This window comes from Miniopterus natalensis, chromosome 2 (genome assembly GCF_054644295.1).
Source record: "Miniopterus natalensis isolate mMinNat1 chromosome 2, mMinNat1.hap1, whole genome shotgun sequence".
Lineage (NCBI taxonomy): Eukaryota > Metazoa > Chordata > Mammalia > Chiroptera > Miniopteridae > Miniopterus > Miniopterus natalensis.
In genome coordinates this window covers 83,258,163-83,276,936 of record NC_142082.1, presented here as the reverse complement: position 1 = coordinate 83,276,936, position 18,774 = coordinate 83,258,163, and the positions used below count along the sequence as shown (strand labels likewise).

Genomic DNA, 18,774 nt, shown 5'->3' with positions numbered 1-18,774 from the left:
TTTTGTTAAGAATTGATAGCTGTGCTATAATTTATGCCTAATTGAATAATCATGACAATAATGTGCAGAGAATTCATAAAATATTTTTAAACATAATATAAACAGGTCTGATTAGTTGAAATGGTACCAGCTTTTAATGTCCTGCAGCTATTGTGTAAGAAGCATCAAATTTCAAAAGAAGTTAGAGTATGAAGAAATAAAATAAGAGAAAAGGTTTCCTGAGAATAAAATAAAATAAAATAAAAATTAAGCATATGGAGTATCATTGCATTGTTTCTTATATTCAAGGTTTAGTACTAAAATACTAATTTCAAATCTATATTTTAGTTAGTTTTAAGTTAATCTTCTAACCAGGCTAAATAAAAGTGATACAGAACAAAATATTAAGATTATTAAAATTTTTAATATCCTATTTTCTTCAAGAATACTTTATGAATATTGAATGATTTGTTATTTAAAAATAAAGATAAGACATCATGATCACATTGTTAAATTCACATAATTTATTAGAAATAATACAATTTACTAGAGAAGAACACATAATTATAACAGAGTTTGTCTATCTTCTGTTTACTATTATCATTATTGAAGGTTTTCTCCTCAAATATTAGAGTTTTTCAGTTAAAAAGAGGCTTAAATAAAGTGATTTTTAATAAGTGACTATTATATGATACACAGCTTATCTGGGTGAGAACAGTATACATTTAATACTAATAAAGTTGTAAATTCTAAAGGTTGCATGGCAATCTGAAGTGATTTTTCAGGAGATTTTATCAACATTAGATTCTACTGGAAACTATCTGAGAAGCTTTTTCTATTCATTTGAGATAAAATTTATTTTAGAAAGTTGTATAAGACTATCATGGTTCAGGGCTTAAATGTTGGTTTTGTAAGATTTTTTTTTTTTTGGCACACTTAGAGCTGTGTCCTGGAACTGGTGCCCAAACAATGTTAAGCTGTTATGAGCTGTTTATGTCACTGAGTAAAATTAGATACACGCCTGTTGCTAATAGGAGGAGATGAAACATGAGACAGGGCAAAATACTTGGAGCCTTTTCTTCCAGGCATAACTGGTGAAGTCTAAATCGTTCACTCTCATTCTGCAAGTGATGGGACGTTTGAAACATTTTGTCTCTGATAGAGCTTGAGCTGGTTGTAGTCAATTCACAAGTGTATTTTTAATACATCGAAGGTAAGCAATTGTTTTTAACTTGTATTTTATATAATTACAAAGTACAACTTAAAAAAAAATAAAGGTAAGACTTAATCTTTTTCCTTCATAGGTGTCATAATAATTAATAAATTAAAAATGTGTAAGTTTATTTCAAATGATTATTAAATATCAGCAAAAGGTAGTTAACTTCTTATTATATCTTTTCTAAATTATTCTGATTACTAATATGCTCTGTATTTTTAGTATAATTTGTATTCCTAATATTGTAACTTGTAGAATACCATGATAGAATTTACATATTATCAAGCATTAAATTGTATACTGTGATTAATCCAGACAAGGTATTATCTTTAAGAACAACTATTTCTAATTCTACTCTAAAACTTTTTGGTGAAATTACATTGGCTTTACATTTTGTCTATAGTTTTGTTATAGACATTAAAAAGCCTTAAAATTAATGAGGACAAAAGTACAAGTCATTTGATAAATTGGGGATGAGCAAAACACCAACTTCAGCTTCCCAACTATTCTTGAAGTGAAAAAAAGGAGGACTATTTCTCTCCTCAAATATGGAAATAAATAAATTGTTGTTCATAAGATATTTCTCAAAAAATAAATGTAAATAGGGTAAAAGATAAACTTGTGCTATGCTGTGGCTTACTAAAGTTGTTCAGTTCTTTCTTTGTGTTTCTTAAGTTAATATGGTGCAATCCAAAAACAAGTTTTTAAAGGAAGGCATACAGAAAGATAATAAGGGAAAATATAACTCAACTGGCTGAAAGGTTTGCCAGCAGAATAACTCACTAGTACAAAATGAACTACAAAATGTACTGTTTATCTTTTGCTTATTTTCTTGGAAACATTTTGTGGAGGTAAGTACAAAGAGGCACACTTAAGAAGTTTCAAAACTAGTGGTTTAGTTGGTGTTGGTTTTATAAGTTCTAGAATTTATCTAAGGTTTTCTTTCAAACTCAAATGAAAAGTAATATTTCAATATATTTAAATATCAAATTCCAAAGTCTAACAAATACAAGTTTCCAAGAAATGTTGACTAAGCTTGCAGTTGAAATACTGAAATTAAAATTAAAATTGTTACATAGTATGCTTTTTAAAATATACTTTCTATTTATTAAATTAAATTTCTATTATATTGAATATGAAAATCAAATAATAATAGTAAATTATGATTGGGTGGGTGCCCATTTGGTTTAACTTTGCATACTTTGTAGAACCTATGGTTTTCTTCTGCTCCCTATTCCACTTGGCTTATTGCAGGCCCTTTCTGCTTCTCAACTATGTCCTCCGTTGCTGTGGTTTCCTAGTAAGAAGCAAAAAACTGGCCTTGAGTATGATTCTACCAACTTTGTTCTTCTTAAGAATGTTGACGCTATTTGGCTTCTTTTTTGGTTCCATAATAATTTTTGAATTATTTGTTCTAGTTTGTTGAAATACCCTGCTGGTATTTTAATTGGGATTGCATTGAACCTGTAGATTGCTTTGGGTAGTTTGAACATTTAATGATGTTAATTTTTTCAGCCCATGAACCCAGTATATGCTTCCACTTGTTTGTATCTTTCTCTATTTCTGTTTTAATGGCCTATAATTTTCTCAAAACAGGTCTGTTATTTCCTTGGTTAAATTTATTCCAAGGTATCTTATTTTGTTGTTGTTGTGATGGTAAATGGGGATTGTTATTTTAGTTTCTCTTTCTGAGAGTTCATTATTGGTGTATAAAAATGCCATTGATTTCTGGATGTTAATTTTGAATCCTGCTGCTTTACCAAATTCATTTATTAAATCGAGTGGTTTTTTGGTGGAGTCCTTAGGGTTTTCTATGTACAATATCGTGTTATCTGCAAATAATGACAGTTTTACTTCCTCCTTTCCAATTTCAATGCTTTTTAAATTTCCTTCTTGTCTGATTACTATGGATAGGATTTCCAGGACTGCTGTTGAATAAGAGTGGTGAAAGCAGACATCCCTGTCTTGTTCCTGTAATAAGGGAAATGATTTTAGTTTTAGTCCATCGAGTATGATGTTGGCTGTAGGTTTGTCATATATGGCCTTTATTATATTGAGTTATGATCTCTATTTCCTCTGCTGAAAGTAGTTATCATAAAAGAATGCTATGTTTGTCGAAAGTTTCTGCTGCATTTATTGATGGGATCATATGATTTTATCCTTTTTTGTTTATATGATATATTACACTTATTGATTTATGACTATTGTACCAGACTTGCATCCCTGGAATACATCTCACTTAGTGATGGTGTTTGATCTTTTTACTATATTGCTGGATCCAATTTTCTAATATTTTGTTGAGTATTTTAAGCATCTACGTTCATCGGGGATACTGGCTTGTAATTTTTTCTTTGTAGTGTCTTTCTCTGGTTTTGGAATTAGGATAAAGGTAAAGCTAGCGTCATAAAGAGATCTTGGAAATCTTTACTCCTCTTGAGTATCTTGGAATAGTTTGAGGAGAATAGGTGTTAGTTATTCTTTGAATGTTTGGTAAAACCCCCCTGTGAAGCCATCCAGTCCATGACTTTTGTTTGCTGGGAGTTTTTGTTTACTGTTTTAATTTCATTAGTTGTTATTGGTCTATTTAGGTTTTCTAATTCTTCCTGATTGAGTTTTGGAAGATTGTATGTTTCTTTGTCCAATTTGTTGGTATATAGTTGTTCATAGTATTTTCTTACAAGTCTTTGTATTTCTGTATGTCAGTTTATACTTAGCCTCTTTCATTTCTTATTTTATTTATTTGGGTCCTGTCTCTGTTTTTTGATGAGTCTGGCTAAAGGTTCATCAAACTTATTTATGTTTTCAAAGAACCAACTCTTGGTTTCATTGATCTTTTGTATTGTTTCATTAATCTCTATGTCTTTTTTTTTTCTGCTCTGATATTTACTAGTTCCTTCCTTCTACTTACTCTGGGATTTTTTTGTTGTTCGCTTTCTAATTCTTTTAGTTGTAGTCTTAGATAATTTATTACAGGTTTTTCTTGTTTCTTGAAGTAGGCCTGGAATGCTATGAACTTCCATCTCAGGACTGCTTTTGCTGTGTCCCATAGATTTTGCATAGTTGTGTGTTCATTTTCATTTGTTTTTAGGAACACTTTTATTTCTTCCTTGATCTCATTGATAACCCATTCATTATTTATTAACATGCTATTTAACCTCCATGTATTTGAATGTTTTTGAGTGTTTTTATTGTAGTTGATTTCTAGTCATGCCATTGTGTTCCCAAAAGATGCTTGATATTATTTCAATCTTCTTGAATTTGTTAAGACTTATTTGGTGGGTAACACGTGGTCCATCTTTGAGAATGTTCCATGTACTCTTAAGAAGAATATATATTCTGCAGCTTTGGGATGAAATGTTCTGTAAATATCAATTAAATCTACCAGATCTAGTGTGTCATTTAGGGTCACTGTTTCCTTGTTGATTTTTTGTCTGGGAAATCTATCCAGTGATGTCTTTGGGGCATTAAAGTCCCCTGCTATGGCTGTATTGCTGTCAATCTCTCCATTAAACTCCTCCAACAGGTGTGTGTGTGTGTGTGTATAATTTTTTTTTTTAGGTGTGCCTATATTGGATGCATATATGTTTACACGGGTGATTTTTTTTGTTGGTTCTATCCCTTTAGTATCATGTAGTGACCTTCTTTGTCTCATGTTATGGCCTTCATTTTGAAGTATATTTTGTCAGATATGAGCATTGCTATTCCAGCTTCTTTTTTATTTCCATTTACATAGAATATTTTTCCACCCCTTCACTTTCAGTCTATGTGGATATTTGCTCTGAGGTTGGTCTCTATAGACAGTGTATATATGGGTTAGGTTTTCTTATCCATTCAGCTGCCCTATGTCTTTCGATTGGAGCATTTAATCCATTTACATTTAAGGTTATTATTGATAGGTATCTATTTACTGGTGTGTGTTTTTTCTTTATACCTATGTTCCTCTCTATGAGTTTCTTCTTTTTCTTAAAGCAGTCTCATTATATTTCTTGAAGTACTGGTTTCAAGATAATGTACTCCTTTAGCCTTTTTGTTTGTTTGTTTTTTTCTGGGAAGCTCTTTATTTCACCATCAGTTCTAAATGATAGCCTTGCTGGATACAATAGTATCCAATTTCTGGATTCAGGTTTCTGCTTTTCATAACTTTGAATATGTCCTGCCAATCCCTTCTGACCTGTAGTGTTTCTGCTGAGAAATAAGCTGACAGTCTAATTGGAGTTCCTGTGTAGGTAACTTTCTGTCTCACTCTTGCTGCCTATAAGATTCTTTCTTTGTGTTTTACATTTGTCATTTTAATGACATTGTGTGCTGGTGTGGGTCTCATTGGGTTCATCTTGATTGGGATCTGTATTTTGTGAACTTGTGTGACTTTTTTCTTCACTAGGTTAGGGAAGTTTTCTGTAACTATTTTTTTTTAACAAGTTCTCTAATCCTTGCTCACATTCTTCCCCTTCTGGTATGTCTTTGATGTGGATGTTGTTACATTTCATGTTGTCCCAAAGTTGCCTTTAACTATGTCTTGCTTTTTAATTACTTTTTTCTTTTTGCTACTATAATTGGGTATTTCTTATGTCTATATTATTTATTAAATAGTACCCTCAAAGTTGAAGGTATGGTATCATATGAACAGAAAATCAGACGAGGTCAACCCACCCATTTTTTTTTCTTGCTTTTTTACTTCCTTTTTTTTTTTCTTTTGAACTCACTTTTGTTTTGTTTTTTGTTTTAATTTACCTTTATTGTTGAAAGTATTACAGATGTCCCCTTTTATTCCCCCATTGACCCCTTCCACCACACAACCACCCCCACATCCTAGACCTTCACCACACTATTGTCTGTATCCATGGCCCATGCATATATGTATATAAGTTCTTTGGCTAATTACTTCCCACCCTCCTTCCCCCTTTCTGCTTCCCTCTGAGATCCGTCAGTGTGTTCCATGCTTCCATGTTTCTGGATCTATTTTGTTCTTCAGTTTATTTTGTTCATTAGAATCCACATATAAGTGAGATCATGTGATACTTGTCTTTCTGACTGGCTTATTTCCCTTAGCATAATACTCTTCAGTTCCACCCATGCTGTCCCAAAGGTAATAGATCTTTGTTTTTATGCCTGTGTAGTATTCCACTATGTAAGTGTATCATGGCTTTTTTATATGCTCATCTACTATTTGGCCCTTGAGCTGTTTCTAGATCTGAACTATTGTAAATAATGCTGTTATGAATATAGGGGTGCATATATTCTTTCTGATTGGTGTTTTGGGATTCTTAAGCTATATTCCTAGAAGTGGTATCACTGGGTCAAATGATAGTTCCATTTTTTATATTTTGAGAAAATTCCATACTGTTTTCCATAGTGGCTGCACCAGTCTGCATTCCCACCAACAGAGAATTAGGTTTCTCATTTTACCCCCATGCTCATCAGCACTTGTTATTTCATTTATTGATGGTAGCCATTCTGGCAAGTCTGAGGTGCTACATCTTCGTAGTTTTAATTTGCATCTCTCTGATGATTAGTGACTGACCATTTTATCATAAGTCTCTTGGCCATCTGTATGTCCTTTTTGAAGAAGTGTCTATTTAAGTTTTTTGCCCATTTTTAATTGGATTATTTTTCTTTTGTTAAGTTGTATGGGTTCTTAATATATTTTTGAAATTAACCCCTTTATCAGATATATCATTGGCAAATATGTTCTCCCATACAGTGGGCTCCCTTTTTATTTTGTTGGTGGTTTCTTTTGCAGTGCAAAACCTTTTTATTTTTATGTGGTCCCATTTATTTTCTCATTTACCTTGCCCTAGGAGATGTATTGGCAAACATACTGCTACAAGAGTAGTTAAATTTACTGCCTATGATTCCTTCTAAGATTTTTATGGTTTTGTGACTTAAATTTAAATCTTTTATCCATTTTGAGTTTATTCTTGTGTATGGTATAAGTTGGTGGTCTAGTTTCATTTTTTTGCATGTACCTGTCAAATTTTCCCAGCACCACTTATTGAAGAGGCTATCTTTACTCCATTGTATGCTCTTGCCTCCTTTGTCAAATATTAATTGAGCATAATTATAAGCATGGGTCTATTTTGGGGTCCTCTGTTCTGTTCCACTGATCTATATGCCTGTTTTTGTGTCAGTACCAGCCTGTTTTGATTTCAGTGATTATGTAGTATAATTTGATATCTGATATTGTGATCCCTCCAACTTTGTTCTTCTTTCTGAAGATTGCCGTGGCTATTCAGGGTCTTTTTTGGTTCCATATAAATTTTTGGAATATTTGTTCTAGCCTGTGAAATATGCTGTTGGTATTTTAATAGGGATTGCATTGAATCTATAGTTTGCTTTTGGTAGTATGGACATTTTAATAATGTAAATTCTGCCAATGCATGAACAGAGTGTATTCTTCTTCCACTTGTTTATATATTCCTCTATCTCTTTTTTCAACATCCTGTAGTTTTCCAGGTATAGGTCTTTTACTTCCTTGGTTAAGTTTATTCATAATCATCTTAATGTTTTACAATGTTAAATGAGTTTTTTTTTAGTTTCTCTTTCTGAAAGTTCATTATTGGTGTATAGATATGTCATTGATTTCTGGGTGTCAATTTTGTATCCTGCTACATTGCCAAATTTATTTATTAAATCTAGTAGATTTTTGGTAGAGTCTTTAGGATTTTCTATGTACAATGTCATGTGATCTGTTAATAATGACAGTTTTACTTCCTCTTTTCCAATTTGAATGCCTTTTATTGTTTTTTCTTGTCTGATCACTGTGGCAAGGACTTCCAGCACTATATTGAATTAGAATGGTGAAAGTGGATAGCCTTGTCTTGTTCCTGTTCTTAGGGGAAATGTTTCTAGTTTTTGCCCATTAAGTATGATGTTGTCTGTAGGTTTGTCATGTATGGCTTTTATTATGTTGAGGTATGATCCCTCTATTCCTATTTTGCTGAGAGTTTTTATCAAAAATGGGTGTTGGAATTTTTAAATACTTCTTCTGCATCTATTGATTTTTGTCTTTCAATTTGCTTATGTGATGTATCACATTTTTTGATTTAGGAATATTGTACTAGACTTGCATCCCTGGGATAAATCCCACTTGGTCTTGATGTAGGATTTTTTATTTTTATTTATTTATTTTAAATATATCTTTATTGATTTTACAGAGAGGAAGTGAAAGGGAGAGAGAGGGTTGAAACATCAATGATGAGAAAGTCGTCATTGAATGGCTGCCTCCTATATGCCCCCGACTAGGGATCAAGCCCACAACCTGGGCATAATCCCTAACCTAGAATTGCAACACGACCTCCTGGATCCTATATCGATGTTGAACTTCTGAGCCATGCCCAGCCAGGTGATGTATGATTTTTTAAATATATTGCTAGGTCCTATTTGCTAATCTTTTCTTGAGGATTTTAACATCTGTGTTCATCAGGGATATTGGCCTGTAATTCTCTATCTTTCTAATGCCTTTATCTGTTTTTGGAATTAAGATAATGCTAGCCTTACAAAAAAGAGCTTGCAAGTGTTCCTTCCTCTTGAATTTTTTGGAATAGTTTGAGAAGGATAGGTGTTAGTTCTTTTTGAATACTTGGTAAAACTCCTCTGTGAAGCCATCTAGACAAGGGCTTTGTTTGCTGGAAGTTTTTCTACTACTGCTTAAATTCCTTCAGCTATTATTGGCCAATACAGATTCTCTAATTCTTCCTGATTCAGTTTTGGAAGATTGTATTTTTTTAGGAATTGTCCATTTCATCCACACTGTCCAGCTTGTTGGAATATAGTTGTTCAACAATCCTTTGTATTTCTGTGGTGTCGGTTGTTACTTTGCCTCTTTCATTTCTTATTTTATTTATTTGGATCATCTCTCTTTCTTTATGAGTCTGGCTAGCAGTTCATCAATCTCGTTTATCTTTTCAAAGAATCAGCTCTTGGTTTCATTGATCTTTTTTATTTTTTTTTAATGTCTATGTCATTTATTTCCACTCTAATAATTATTATTTCCTTCATTTTAATCACTCTACACTCTTATTGTTGTTCTGTTTCTTAGTCTTTAGGTGGTAGGGTTTGATAGTTTATTAGAGGTTTTTCTTGTTTTTTGAGGAAGGCCTGTAGTGCTATGAATTTCCCTCTCAGGATTGCTTTTGCTGTGTCCCAGAGATTTAAGGTTGTCGTGTGTTCATTTTCATTTGTTCCCAGGAAGTTTTGATTTCTCCCTTGATCTCTTTGGTAATCCATTCATTGTTTAATAGCATGCTATTTAGCCTCCATCTGTTTGAACATTTTTGAGTTTTTTTACTGTTGTTGATTTCTAATTCATGCCACTGTGATTTGAGAAGATGCTTGATATTATTTCAATTTTCTTGGACTTGTAAAGACTTGTTTTGTGTCTTAAAATGTGGTCTGTCTTTGAGAATGTCGAATGTGTGCTTGAGAAGAATGTAAATTCTGCAGGTTTGAGGTGAAATGTGCTGTAAATGCCAATTTAATCCATTGGATCTAGTGTGTCATTTACAATGACTGTTTCCTTGTTGATTTTTTTCTTGAAGGTATACCCAATGAAGTCAATGAGGTGTTAAAGTTCCCTACTATGACTCTACCACTTTTGATCTCTCCCTTAAAGTCGTCCAGAATTTTTTTTTTAAATATATTTAGTTGTGCCCATATTGGGTGCATATGTGTTCACCAGGGTTATAGCCTATTGTTGGATCAATCCTTTAAGTATGACCTTTATTGTCTCTTGTTATGGCCTTCATTTTGAAGTTTATTTTTTCAGATATGAGAATTGCTACTCCAGCTTTTTTTCGTTTCTATTTGTATGTAAAAAATTTTTCTATCCCTTCATTTTCATCCTGTGTGAGTGTTTTGTTCTGAGATGGCTCTCTTGTAGACAGCATATATTTGGGTCATGTTTTTTTATCCATTCAGGCACCCTATGTCTTTTCTTTTGAGTATTAAATCATTTAAACTTAAGGTTATTATTAATAGATATTTATTTATTGTAATTTTAATTGTTTATGCCTATGTTTCTCTATTTCTTTGTATAATTACAGCAATCCTTTTAGCTTTTCTTGCAATGATGGTTTGGTGGTGATAAACTCCTTTAGCCTTTTTTTTTTTGGTCTGGGAAGCTCTTTATTTTACCATCTATTTTGAACGATAACCTTGCTGGATAGAGTAGTCTTGGTTTCAGATCCTTGCTTTTCATTACTTTGAATACTTCATGCCATTCCCTTCTGTCCTCTAGAGTTTCTGATGAGAAATCATCTCACAGCCTTATGGGAGCTCCTTTGTAGGTAACAGATTGCTTTTTTCTTGCTGCCTTTAATAGTCTCTTTTTGTCTTGAATTTTTGGCATTTTAATTATGATGTGTCTGTGCATGGGCCTCTTGGAATTCTTCTTGCTTGGGACTCTCTGTGCCTCCTGATCTTGTGTGACATTTTCCTTGACCAGGTTAGGGAAGTTTTCTGCCATTATTTCCTCAAACAGGTTTCTATCCCTTGGTCTCTTTCTTCATCTTATGGCTTTATTATGATGCTAATATTGTTGCATTTCATGTTGTCCCACAGCTCCCTTAAACTGTCCTCCAGTTTTTTAATTGTTTTTTTTTTGAATCTCTCATTGAGTGATTTTTTTCTACCCTGTCTTCTAATTTGCTGTTCTGATCCTCAACTTCCCCTAATCTGGTATTTATTCCTTCAAAGGTATTCTTTTTTTTTTTAATGTCACTCTCAATCTCCTTTATAGCTTCCATTTCTTTCCTCATGCTGTTGAGCATCCCTATGATTAGTATTTTTAACTGTATACCTGATAGATTGTTTATCTCCATTTCATTTAGATCTTATTCTGGAAAATTTTTTGTTCTTTCATTCGGGGCTTGAGTTTTTGTTTCCCCATTTTGTTTTTTTTGCATTTGTTTCTATGTATTAGGTGGATCTGCTAGGACTCCCAGTCTTTTTGGAGGTTCTCTGGTACAGTCTAATATCAGACGCTGTTTGTAACTGGCCTTGAGTACCCTGTTTGGAACTATCAGTGATCCACATCTTGTAGCTCCTTCTGCTAAGGGTAGGTGATTTTGGAAAGGACCAGAATGCACACCAAAGTCTGCTTTTTCAAGCCCTGTGTCCAGAAACAGATCAAAGAAACACTCCAAGCACCCAGTGATCCACCTTTACCTGCCGCCTGATTGTTATTCTGAGTATCTTAATGTGCCTAATGCTGTAGAGCACAGCAAGGCATAAACTCAAGAGAATGGGGTAAGAGGCTTTCCCACAGTGTGGGGCAATTGTTTTCCCCCCAGGATAAAACTGTGAGAGAAATTTGTCTTCTGCAGTATGGGAGAATGATTCTGCACAAGAATCCAGGTGGCTCCCCTCTGAGCTCTACCCCCAGGGCCAACATCCCTAGATTTTCCTCAGACAGCTCTAGTTTACTTTGCCCTTCCTCTGGGGGAGCCCAAGGTGAGTGCCTGCACACAAAATTTTGTGCATTGGCCATTTAAGAAAAATGCCTCCATTTCCAGCTTTCTCCTCTCTCCTTGGCAGACAGAAGCTCTACCGCTTTTCAAAGCCAGATGTTATGTGAGCACCTTTCTCAGTTCTGGTGTTCTGGGCTGGGGATTCCAGCCTGGAATTTACACCTCAGAGTAATCAACCAGAATTAAAAACTACTAGACAGCCACAGAATGGAATCGATCCCTGATGCTGGCTCTTGGCTGCTGGCTGGGAAAGAGATTGGTGGTGTCAGTTCCAGACAGTGAGAAAGCCTTTGTCTCTTGGTTCCTTTTTGGAGCTTCTGTGGGGCCATAGGCAGGTACTTCTCCAGGTTATTTTATGAAAAGGAAGGGGAAAAAAGTCTCTGGCAGGGAGATGTGGACATTTTGTAATTTTGGGGGGTGGTTTTTAAAAGATTTTTAAAGATTTTTTGAGGTTTTTAAAATAATAAATGTGTGTTCTTATCCCAGAGCACACACTTCACACTCTTAACACGAACCACAAGGGAGAAGGCCTGTAAGGAACTTTTTTAAATGGCAGAGTTTTCCATGTTTTTTATTTTTTGTCTGACATTTTATTTTAAAAGTCTATCCTTTTATGTAAAAAAGAAAGAACAATTTGATTACCTTTTAATCTATGTTTTTGTGTTTGTGTTCATGTGTGCTCGTGTGTGTCTGTACTTAGAACAGAGATATATGTGATTGTGAGAATTACGGTGATTGTAGCTTTGGATGAAACCCATAATTACTATCTATTTACCACTGTGCTGAGAAATTTGACTAAAAGATAAAGCAAAACTATTCTTGAAATATTTTGGTCATCTTAAATGTAGTCATAAAGTTAGGATGGATATGATGAATTTATTATTAACTTTATTATTACCAAAGAAATATATATATCAAATGATAGAGATAGATATGGATAATTCTGTAAATCTGTAAAAACACAGAAAATATTTGGGAAATTCAATTTAAATAAAAAGGTAGACTATAGGCTGAAATTGACAATTTAAAATTTTATTTACTATCTTTTTTCTATGGGTATATATTTAAATATATCTATATTCTATCTTCATTTAATGCTCTATTTTAACATTTCCCCAGGATATTATATGATTTTTAAACACTTAATTCTGTAAAACTAATAATCCAATAAATTAACTACTATAATATTTACCCCTTCATCATTTAATTAGTTTCCACTTTTTCACCATTATGATAATGCTAAAGTAAATATCCTTCAACATAAATTTTTATTTTCATTTTTAACTGTTTTATATCTGCTTTTCAGCATTAAGAACCCAATATAAAGTAGTTAAAAAAGAATAATAAACAAAATGCCTCTGTAGAACAGATATGGGGTGATTTATAAACTAAGTAGAGCACATTTGCTAAGATCCTCTTCTTTGGGAGAACCACAGCTGATTATAGTACAGCCTACTTAGTCTCCTCAGAAAACAACTGACCAATCGCACTAACCATACTCCATTTTGAGTGAGTTTCAACTTACGAAATTATAAACAGTTGAAGAAACTCTGAAGTAACTAACTCTCAATGTATTTTATTACTTGTTGCACATTTAAATTTAAATAACATTATCTGAGTATTTTTCCACTCATTTGTGTTTAATTTATTCAGCAAATATTTATCAAGCACATACTATGTGTCAGGTACTCTTCTTGTTGCTGCAGATACAACAAATAACAAAACAGTTAAGGGTTTATATGAGGTGTGGAGAGCATGTACAATAAAATAAATAAGTAAAATGTGAAGTATGTAATGTGATAAGTGCTATGGCAAAAAATTAAGCAGACAGAAGCATAGAGAGTTATGCTGTGTTGTAAGTGGGGGTGTCATTATATAAGATGGTCAGGGAGAGCTCCAATGATAAATGACCTTTGAGCAGAGAGTTCAGTAATGTAAAGGGGGAGCCATGCACTTATCTGGGAGAACTTCCATGTAGAGGGAATTGTAACTACAAAGCCCCTGAGGTGGGTTACACTTGGAGTATACATGGATAAGACCAGCGTGACTGGAGAAAAAGGTAGAAGGGGGAGAGGGATCACAAATGAAGATAGGATCTGCCGTGCCAGTTAAGGTAGGGATTTTGGGTTTTGTTCTGAGTGAAATAGAAAACTGTAAAAGGTTTTATGGAGTTGCCATTTAGTGAGATGGGAAAATTTTAACAAGGAGCAAGTGGGGAGTAAGGCCACAGTTTGGGACATGAAGTGTGAGATTCCCAATTGGGTATAGAAGTCTTGAGTGCAAGGTGAATCTGTGTTAGGAATATACACTGGGAAGACCTCAATTTAAAGATGCCTCCGAAATTAGGGGTAAATACATAGAAAAAGGAGATGTCCAAGGGCTGAGCCTGGGGCAGAGAGGTGAGGAGGAAGCAGCAAATGAGGACGAGAAGTAGCAGCCCTTGCGGTGAGAAGAAAGCCAAGTGGGGTTTCTGGAATCCAAGCCAAAACAGTGTTTCAAGGAGGAGGTGATGACTATTTGGTCAATGCTGACCCTAGGACATGTGAGTGCACATTTTCTTTATCAACATGGAGGTCATTGATGAGCTTTCAAGAGCAAGTTCAATGGAGTGTAGTTGTGAAAGCTTGTTTAGAACTGAGTTCTAGAAAGAACGGAGAACTTGGAACTAGAGAGACAATGAGTGTAGTCAACTCACTGGAGGAGTTTTGCTCTAAAAATGAATGGAGAAATGGGGCTGTGGCTCCAGGGTTTTGTGAGGCACCTGCTGTTTGTGGGGGCATGTGGGAATAAAAACATAGTCACGGTCCTCCAGCTACCACTGGCTGGTGGCTTGCCCCTTTAAGACTTTTTCTAACCTTGTAGTTTATCTTCATTAGCATTCTTTCAATATTTAAAATACTGGCAACCTCACATTTATATATTATTAATTCTCTTCCCAGAATGCCATTTCTGAAAATACTTTAACATAAACAGCATATTTTATTTTTCTCCAATTAGCCTGCAAGGGATTAGCTCCTTATCTACAATCCATGTTTAAGAAGAGTGTTGGACTTAGATCAAGAGTACTGAGTCTTTCCTTAATGGCTTACCCATATTCATGAATCAGAGAACATTTTATTTAATACCTCTGAGAACTTACACAATCTATCTAGACTCATTTTATAGCATCATTCCTGGCTCAGTGTTTGTCATTGTCAACAGTTTTTTCATTTACTTGTTCATTCATTCATTCATTCATTCATTCATTCATTCATTCATTCATTCAAGACTTTTATTGTGTGCCTATTATTTCTCAGTTGAACTATTTTAAGGAAACAGCAATGAATAAGAGTTACATGGAATTTACATTCTAAAGAGGGGGAGTCAATGGGCAAGTGAACAATTAAATAAACAAAACAGGGTCACAAGGCTGAATTTGGGGGAGATAGGGGCTACTCTCATAACATAATTGCTATCAGCCTTCCTATAAACCACAATAAAATGAAATTAAATGGATATTAAAGTTTTCTCAATTTTATGTATGAACAAAAAAGCCTTCTATGGTTAGGTAGTATAATGGCCCCCAAATATGTCCTTGCCCTAATTCCCAGAACCTTACATGGTAAAAGGGACTTTTGCAGATGTGGCTATGTTTTAGCTCTTGAGATGGGGAGATTGTCCTGGATACCCAGGTGGCCTAATGTAATCATAAGGGCCCTTATGGGGAGAGGCAGGAGATGTGACAGAGAAGGATATGTGACAAAAGAAATAAAGGTTGGAGTCAAGGAGTCCAGGAAACTTCCAGAGGCTAGAAAAGGGAAAGAACAGATTCTCCTCTAAACCCTTCAAAAGGAATGCAACCCAGCTCATATTTTGATTTTTAGCTCTGAAAAACCCATTTTCAGACTTCTGATCCCTAAAACTATAAGATAATAAAACTGTGTTACATTAAGCCATTAAGTTTGTATAAATCTGTTACACCAGCAATGAGAAACTATATATAGGAATAAAAATATGTAGCAGTTGGAAATGTGTGTGTGTGTGTGTGTGGGGGGGGTGTTACACAGATTCTTAAAAAATTGTCATTTTATTGATCTGGAGCAATACTGTAAAATAATGCACTTGCTCTAAATTCAGATTCTCCTGCCACTCTTTCCAAGCCAATAGCAGTCTCTTATCCTGTCCTTTACAGAAATTCTGGATCTGACACCATATGTCAGATGACATGCACTTTGAAATAAATATTATAGGGTAATGTGATGGATAGTGACTGAGTGTCCAGAGAAGGCTTCTTTGAAGAAATAACAGGTGAGCTGCTACTGAAAGCTAAGAAGCAGCAGCAGTGTTTCAGATGGAGAGAAGGTCCAGAACAAAGGTCCTGAGGTGAGAGTTAACCTGGTCTATTAAAGAGTAGATGGAGAACTGTGAGGAAAAGGCAGGTGGCAGTAAATGAAGCCGAAGAGGTAAGCAAAGGCCCTTTGTGTGGGGTCTGGTGGGTGATGGAAGAACTTGGATATTCAGTGTGGGGAAAAACTATTGGAAAGTTTGAAACAATTGCGTGATAGGAGCTTACATTTTACACATTTGCTAGAGAGTAGAGAATGGTTACTAGAGGGAAAGAATGAGGGAAGGCTTTGCAGCAGTGCGGGTGAGAGAGTTCCTGCTGGCTTGAAGTTGTGCAATAGCAATGAAAATGGAGAGAACTAGATAGATTTGCAAGGTAAGTTGAAGATACAGTTGATAAGACCTGCTTATGTGGAGCTTGAAGAGAAAAGAGAAGCGAGGATGACTCCTGTGACTTTGGTGGCAGTAACTGTGCATATGGTGGTGGATATTCTCATATAAGGAAGACCAAACAAGTTCAGAGATGAATTAATAATGCTCTTATGATATCTTTAAACATTTAAGTTTTGCATAACATAAATTGTCAGTCCTGAGTATTTAAAAATACTGTGTGAACAGCAAAATTTTATGTAATCAGAACATGAGAAAATGCCTATTGCTAAAATGGAAAGAGATTTAAATAATTATTTTAGACCATGATTTATTTTAACTAAGGATATCTCCAAAACAGTCCTAAAAATGCATGCATAACTTTTGCACGCACACAAAAACCTCAGAGGAGAATATTTTATATTCTAATTCATTATTTTTTACTACATTTACAAGCAGAAAAGTTTTAATAATTTCTAGTCTTAATTTTATATATTAAAACCACTTTCTTTTTTTCTTTGCATAAAGGGGAAAATGAGTAATTTTTAATAATCTCCTCAGAGGGTTGAAGTTGTTACTAAAACACTTACTTAAAACAAGAAATATTTGTAAACATTTGTAAGCATACATGTTTTAATTTTTCTTGGAGTCAGTCAATACTTGGAAATTTAATTATAGACAAAAGTTAGTGTGGTAGGTATCTTATAAAGAGTCTTTTTAACTCTGGGTAATTTGGTAGCTGAAGAAAGACTAATTATTTGACATAAAATTGAATAATTGGATTTATTTATTTATTTAATTTTTTCCATTGGTTTTTTAAAAATATGTTTTTATTGATTTTTTAGAGAGAGGGGAAGGGAGCAAGTGAGAGAGAGAGAAATATCCATGGGAGAGAATCAACATTGATTGGCTGCCTCCTGCACTCCCCCTACTGGGGACTGAGCCTGCAACCCACTCGTGTGCCCTGACTGGGAATCAAATGGATGACCTCTTGGTGAATGGGTTGATCCTCCATTGATTTTTAGAGAGAGTGAAAGGGAGGGAAGGGGACAGAGAGAGAGAAACATCCATGTGAGAGTGATACATTGATTGGTTACCTCCCACGCTCGCTCCTACCAGGGCGGAGATCACAGCCACAACCCTTTGGTCTGAAGGCCGATGCTCTAATGACTGAGCCACACCAGCCAGGGCTGGATTCTATTTTTTAGACTTGTAGGTACCAGCTTGATTTTCCTCCCACTGAATTTTCTAAGAACTTGATAACTTGATTATTTTAGGTTGATTATTCAATTACAGGTTTAACCCTGCAGAATTTTGAAAGCTGTATATATATTGAATTTACTGATTAAAATCTGAAAATATGGCCATTGGACTTGAAATGAGTATGTCAAATCTAAAATACTTTGCATGAAAAATTAAATATTCTGTGGTTGAACTCTAGTGACCTGTTTTAAAGTAATATTTAATTCTTGTTTAAAAAATCATTAATTTTGGAAATTTGTTATTGGGATAAAAAATATTTTGTTGGACTCATAGTAAATCGGTGTTCACAAATGAGTTCCTTTTTTTGGTCTGTCCCTCCTCTCCTGGTCTCCCTCACTCTCACTCCTTCTATCCTGCCCTCCTCCCTCTCTTTCTCTCTCCCTTTGTTCCTCTTCCCCTCTTCCCACACCTTGATCCCACCCCGATACAGATGGTACGTGAACAGTACACTACAGCCACAGAAGGCACCCACATAGAGAGGCCAGAGAACCAGTATGACTACAAAATTGGCATTTACGGCTGGAGAAAGCGTTGCCTCTACTTATTTGTTCTTCTTTTACTGATCATCCTTCTTGTGAATTTTGCTCTTGCAGTTTGGATTCTTAAAGTGATGTGGTTTTCCCCAGTAAGTATTTTTTTCTTTTTCTTTTATATATTTATTTATTGCTGGTAGGCATGTTCTTGTTATGTTTGTGCCATCACTTCATCAATATTGTATTGGTAGAAGCCTCCTTTAATGTAATTAATGTTTGTTTCCTATCTGTATCAGAATTTTAAGTAGCAAAAATACATATAACATTTTCCTTTTTTACCCTTTTAAATCATGTCAGTGTGAACTATATACTTTGTTGGGTTTTGTTATAATTTTTTATTAATAATTATCTTTACATGGGGGAAATTGTAATAATCTTGAGTTTATGGTTGATTGAATCATGATTGCTTAATGATTAATTCATTAATTGGTAACATTTTATAGCATGTTTTTCTAATCTCATTAATTTATAAATATTTACCCCATTCAGATGCTACTTTCTCATATTTTAAAATGCTCCATGCTGATATGCAATAAATTCATGTCCACACTTCAACATTTAATAAACTATCACTAGTCCTAAGGAATTCATATTTTTTAAACAACCTCATGTTTCCAAGATAGCT

The 18,774-nt window shown here is 34.3% G+C and overlaps 1 protein-coding gene across 1 annotated transcript in view; it reads left to right on the top strand.

Annotated features, from left to right (window-relative positions):
* The first annotated feature begins 1,104 nt into the window (after window positions 1-1,104).
* The window catches only part of SGCG (sarcoglycan gamma), a 116,360-nt gene continuing 98,690 nt past the window's right edge, over window positions 1,105-18,774 (top strand). Inside the window, exons 1-2 of the mRNA XM_016199527.1 lie at window positions 1,105-1,192; window positions 18,047-18,241. Coding sequence (XP_016055013.1) covers window positions 18,047-18,241 — 195 coding nt within the window. The 5' untranslated portion in view covers window positions 1,105-1,192. The remainder of the gene's footprint in view (window positions 1,193-18,046; window positions 18,242-18,774) is intronic.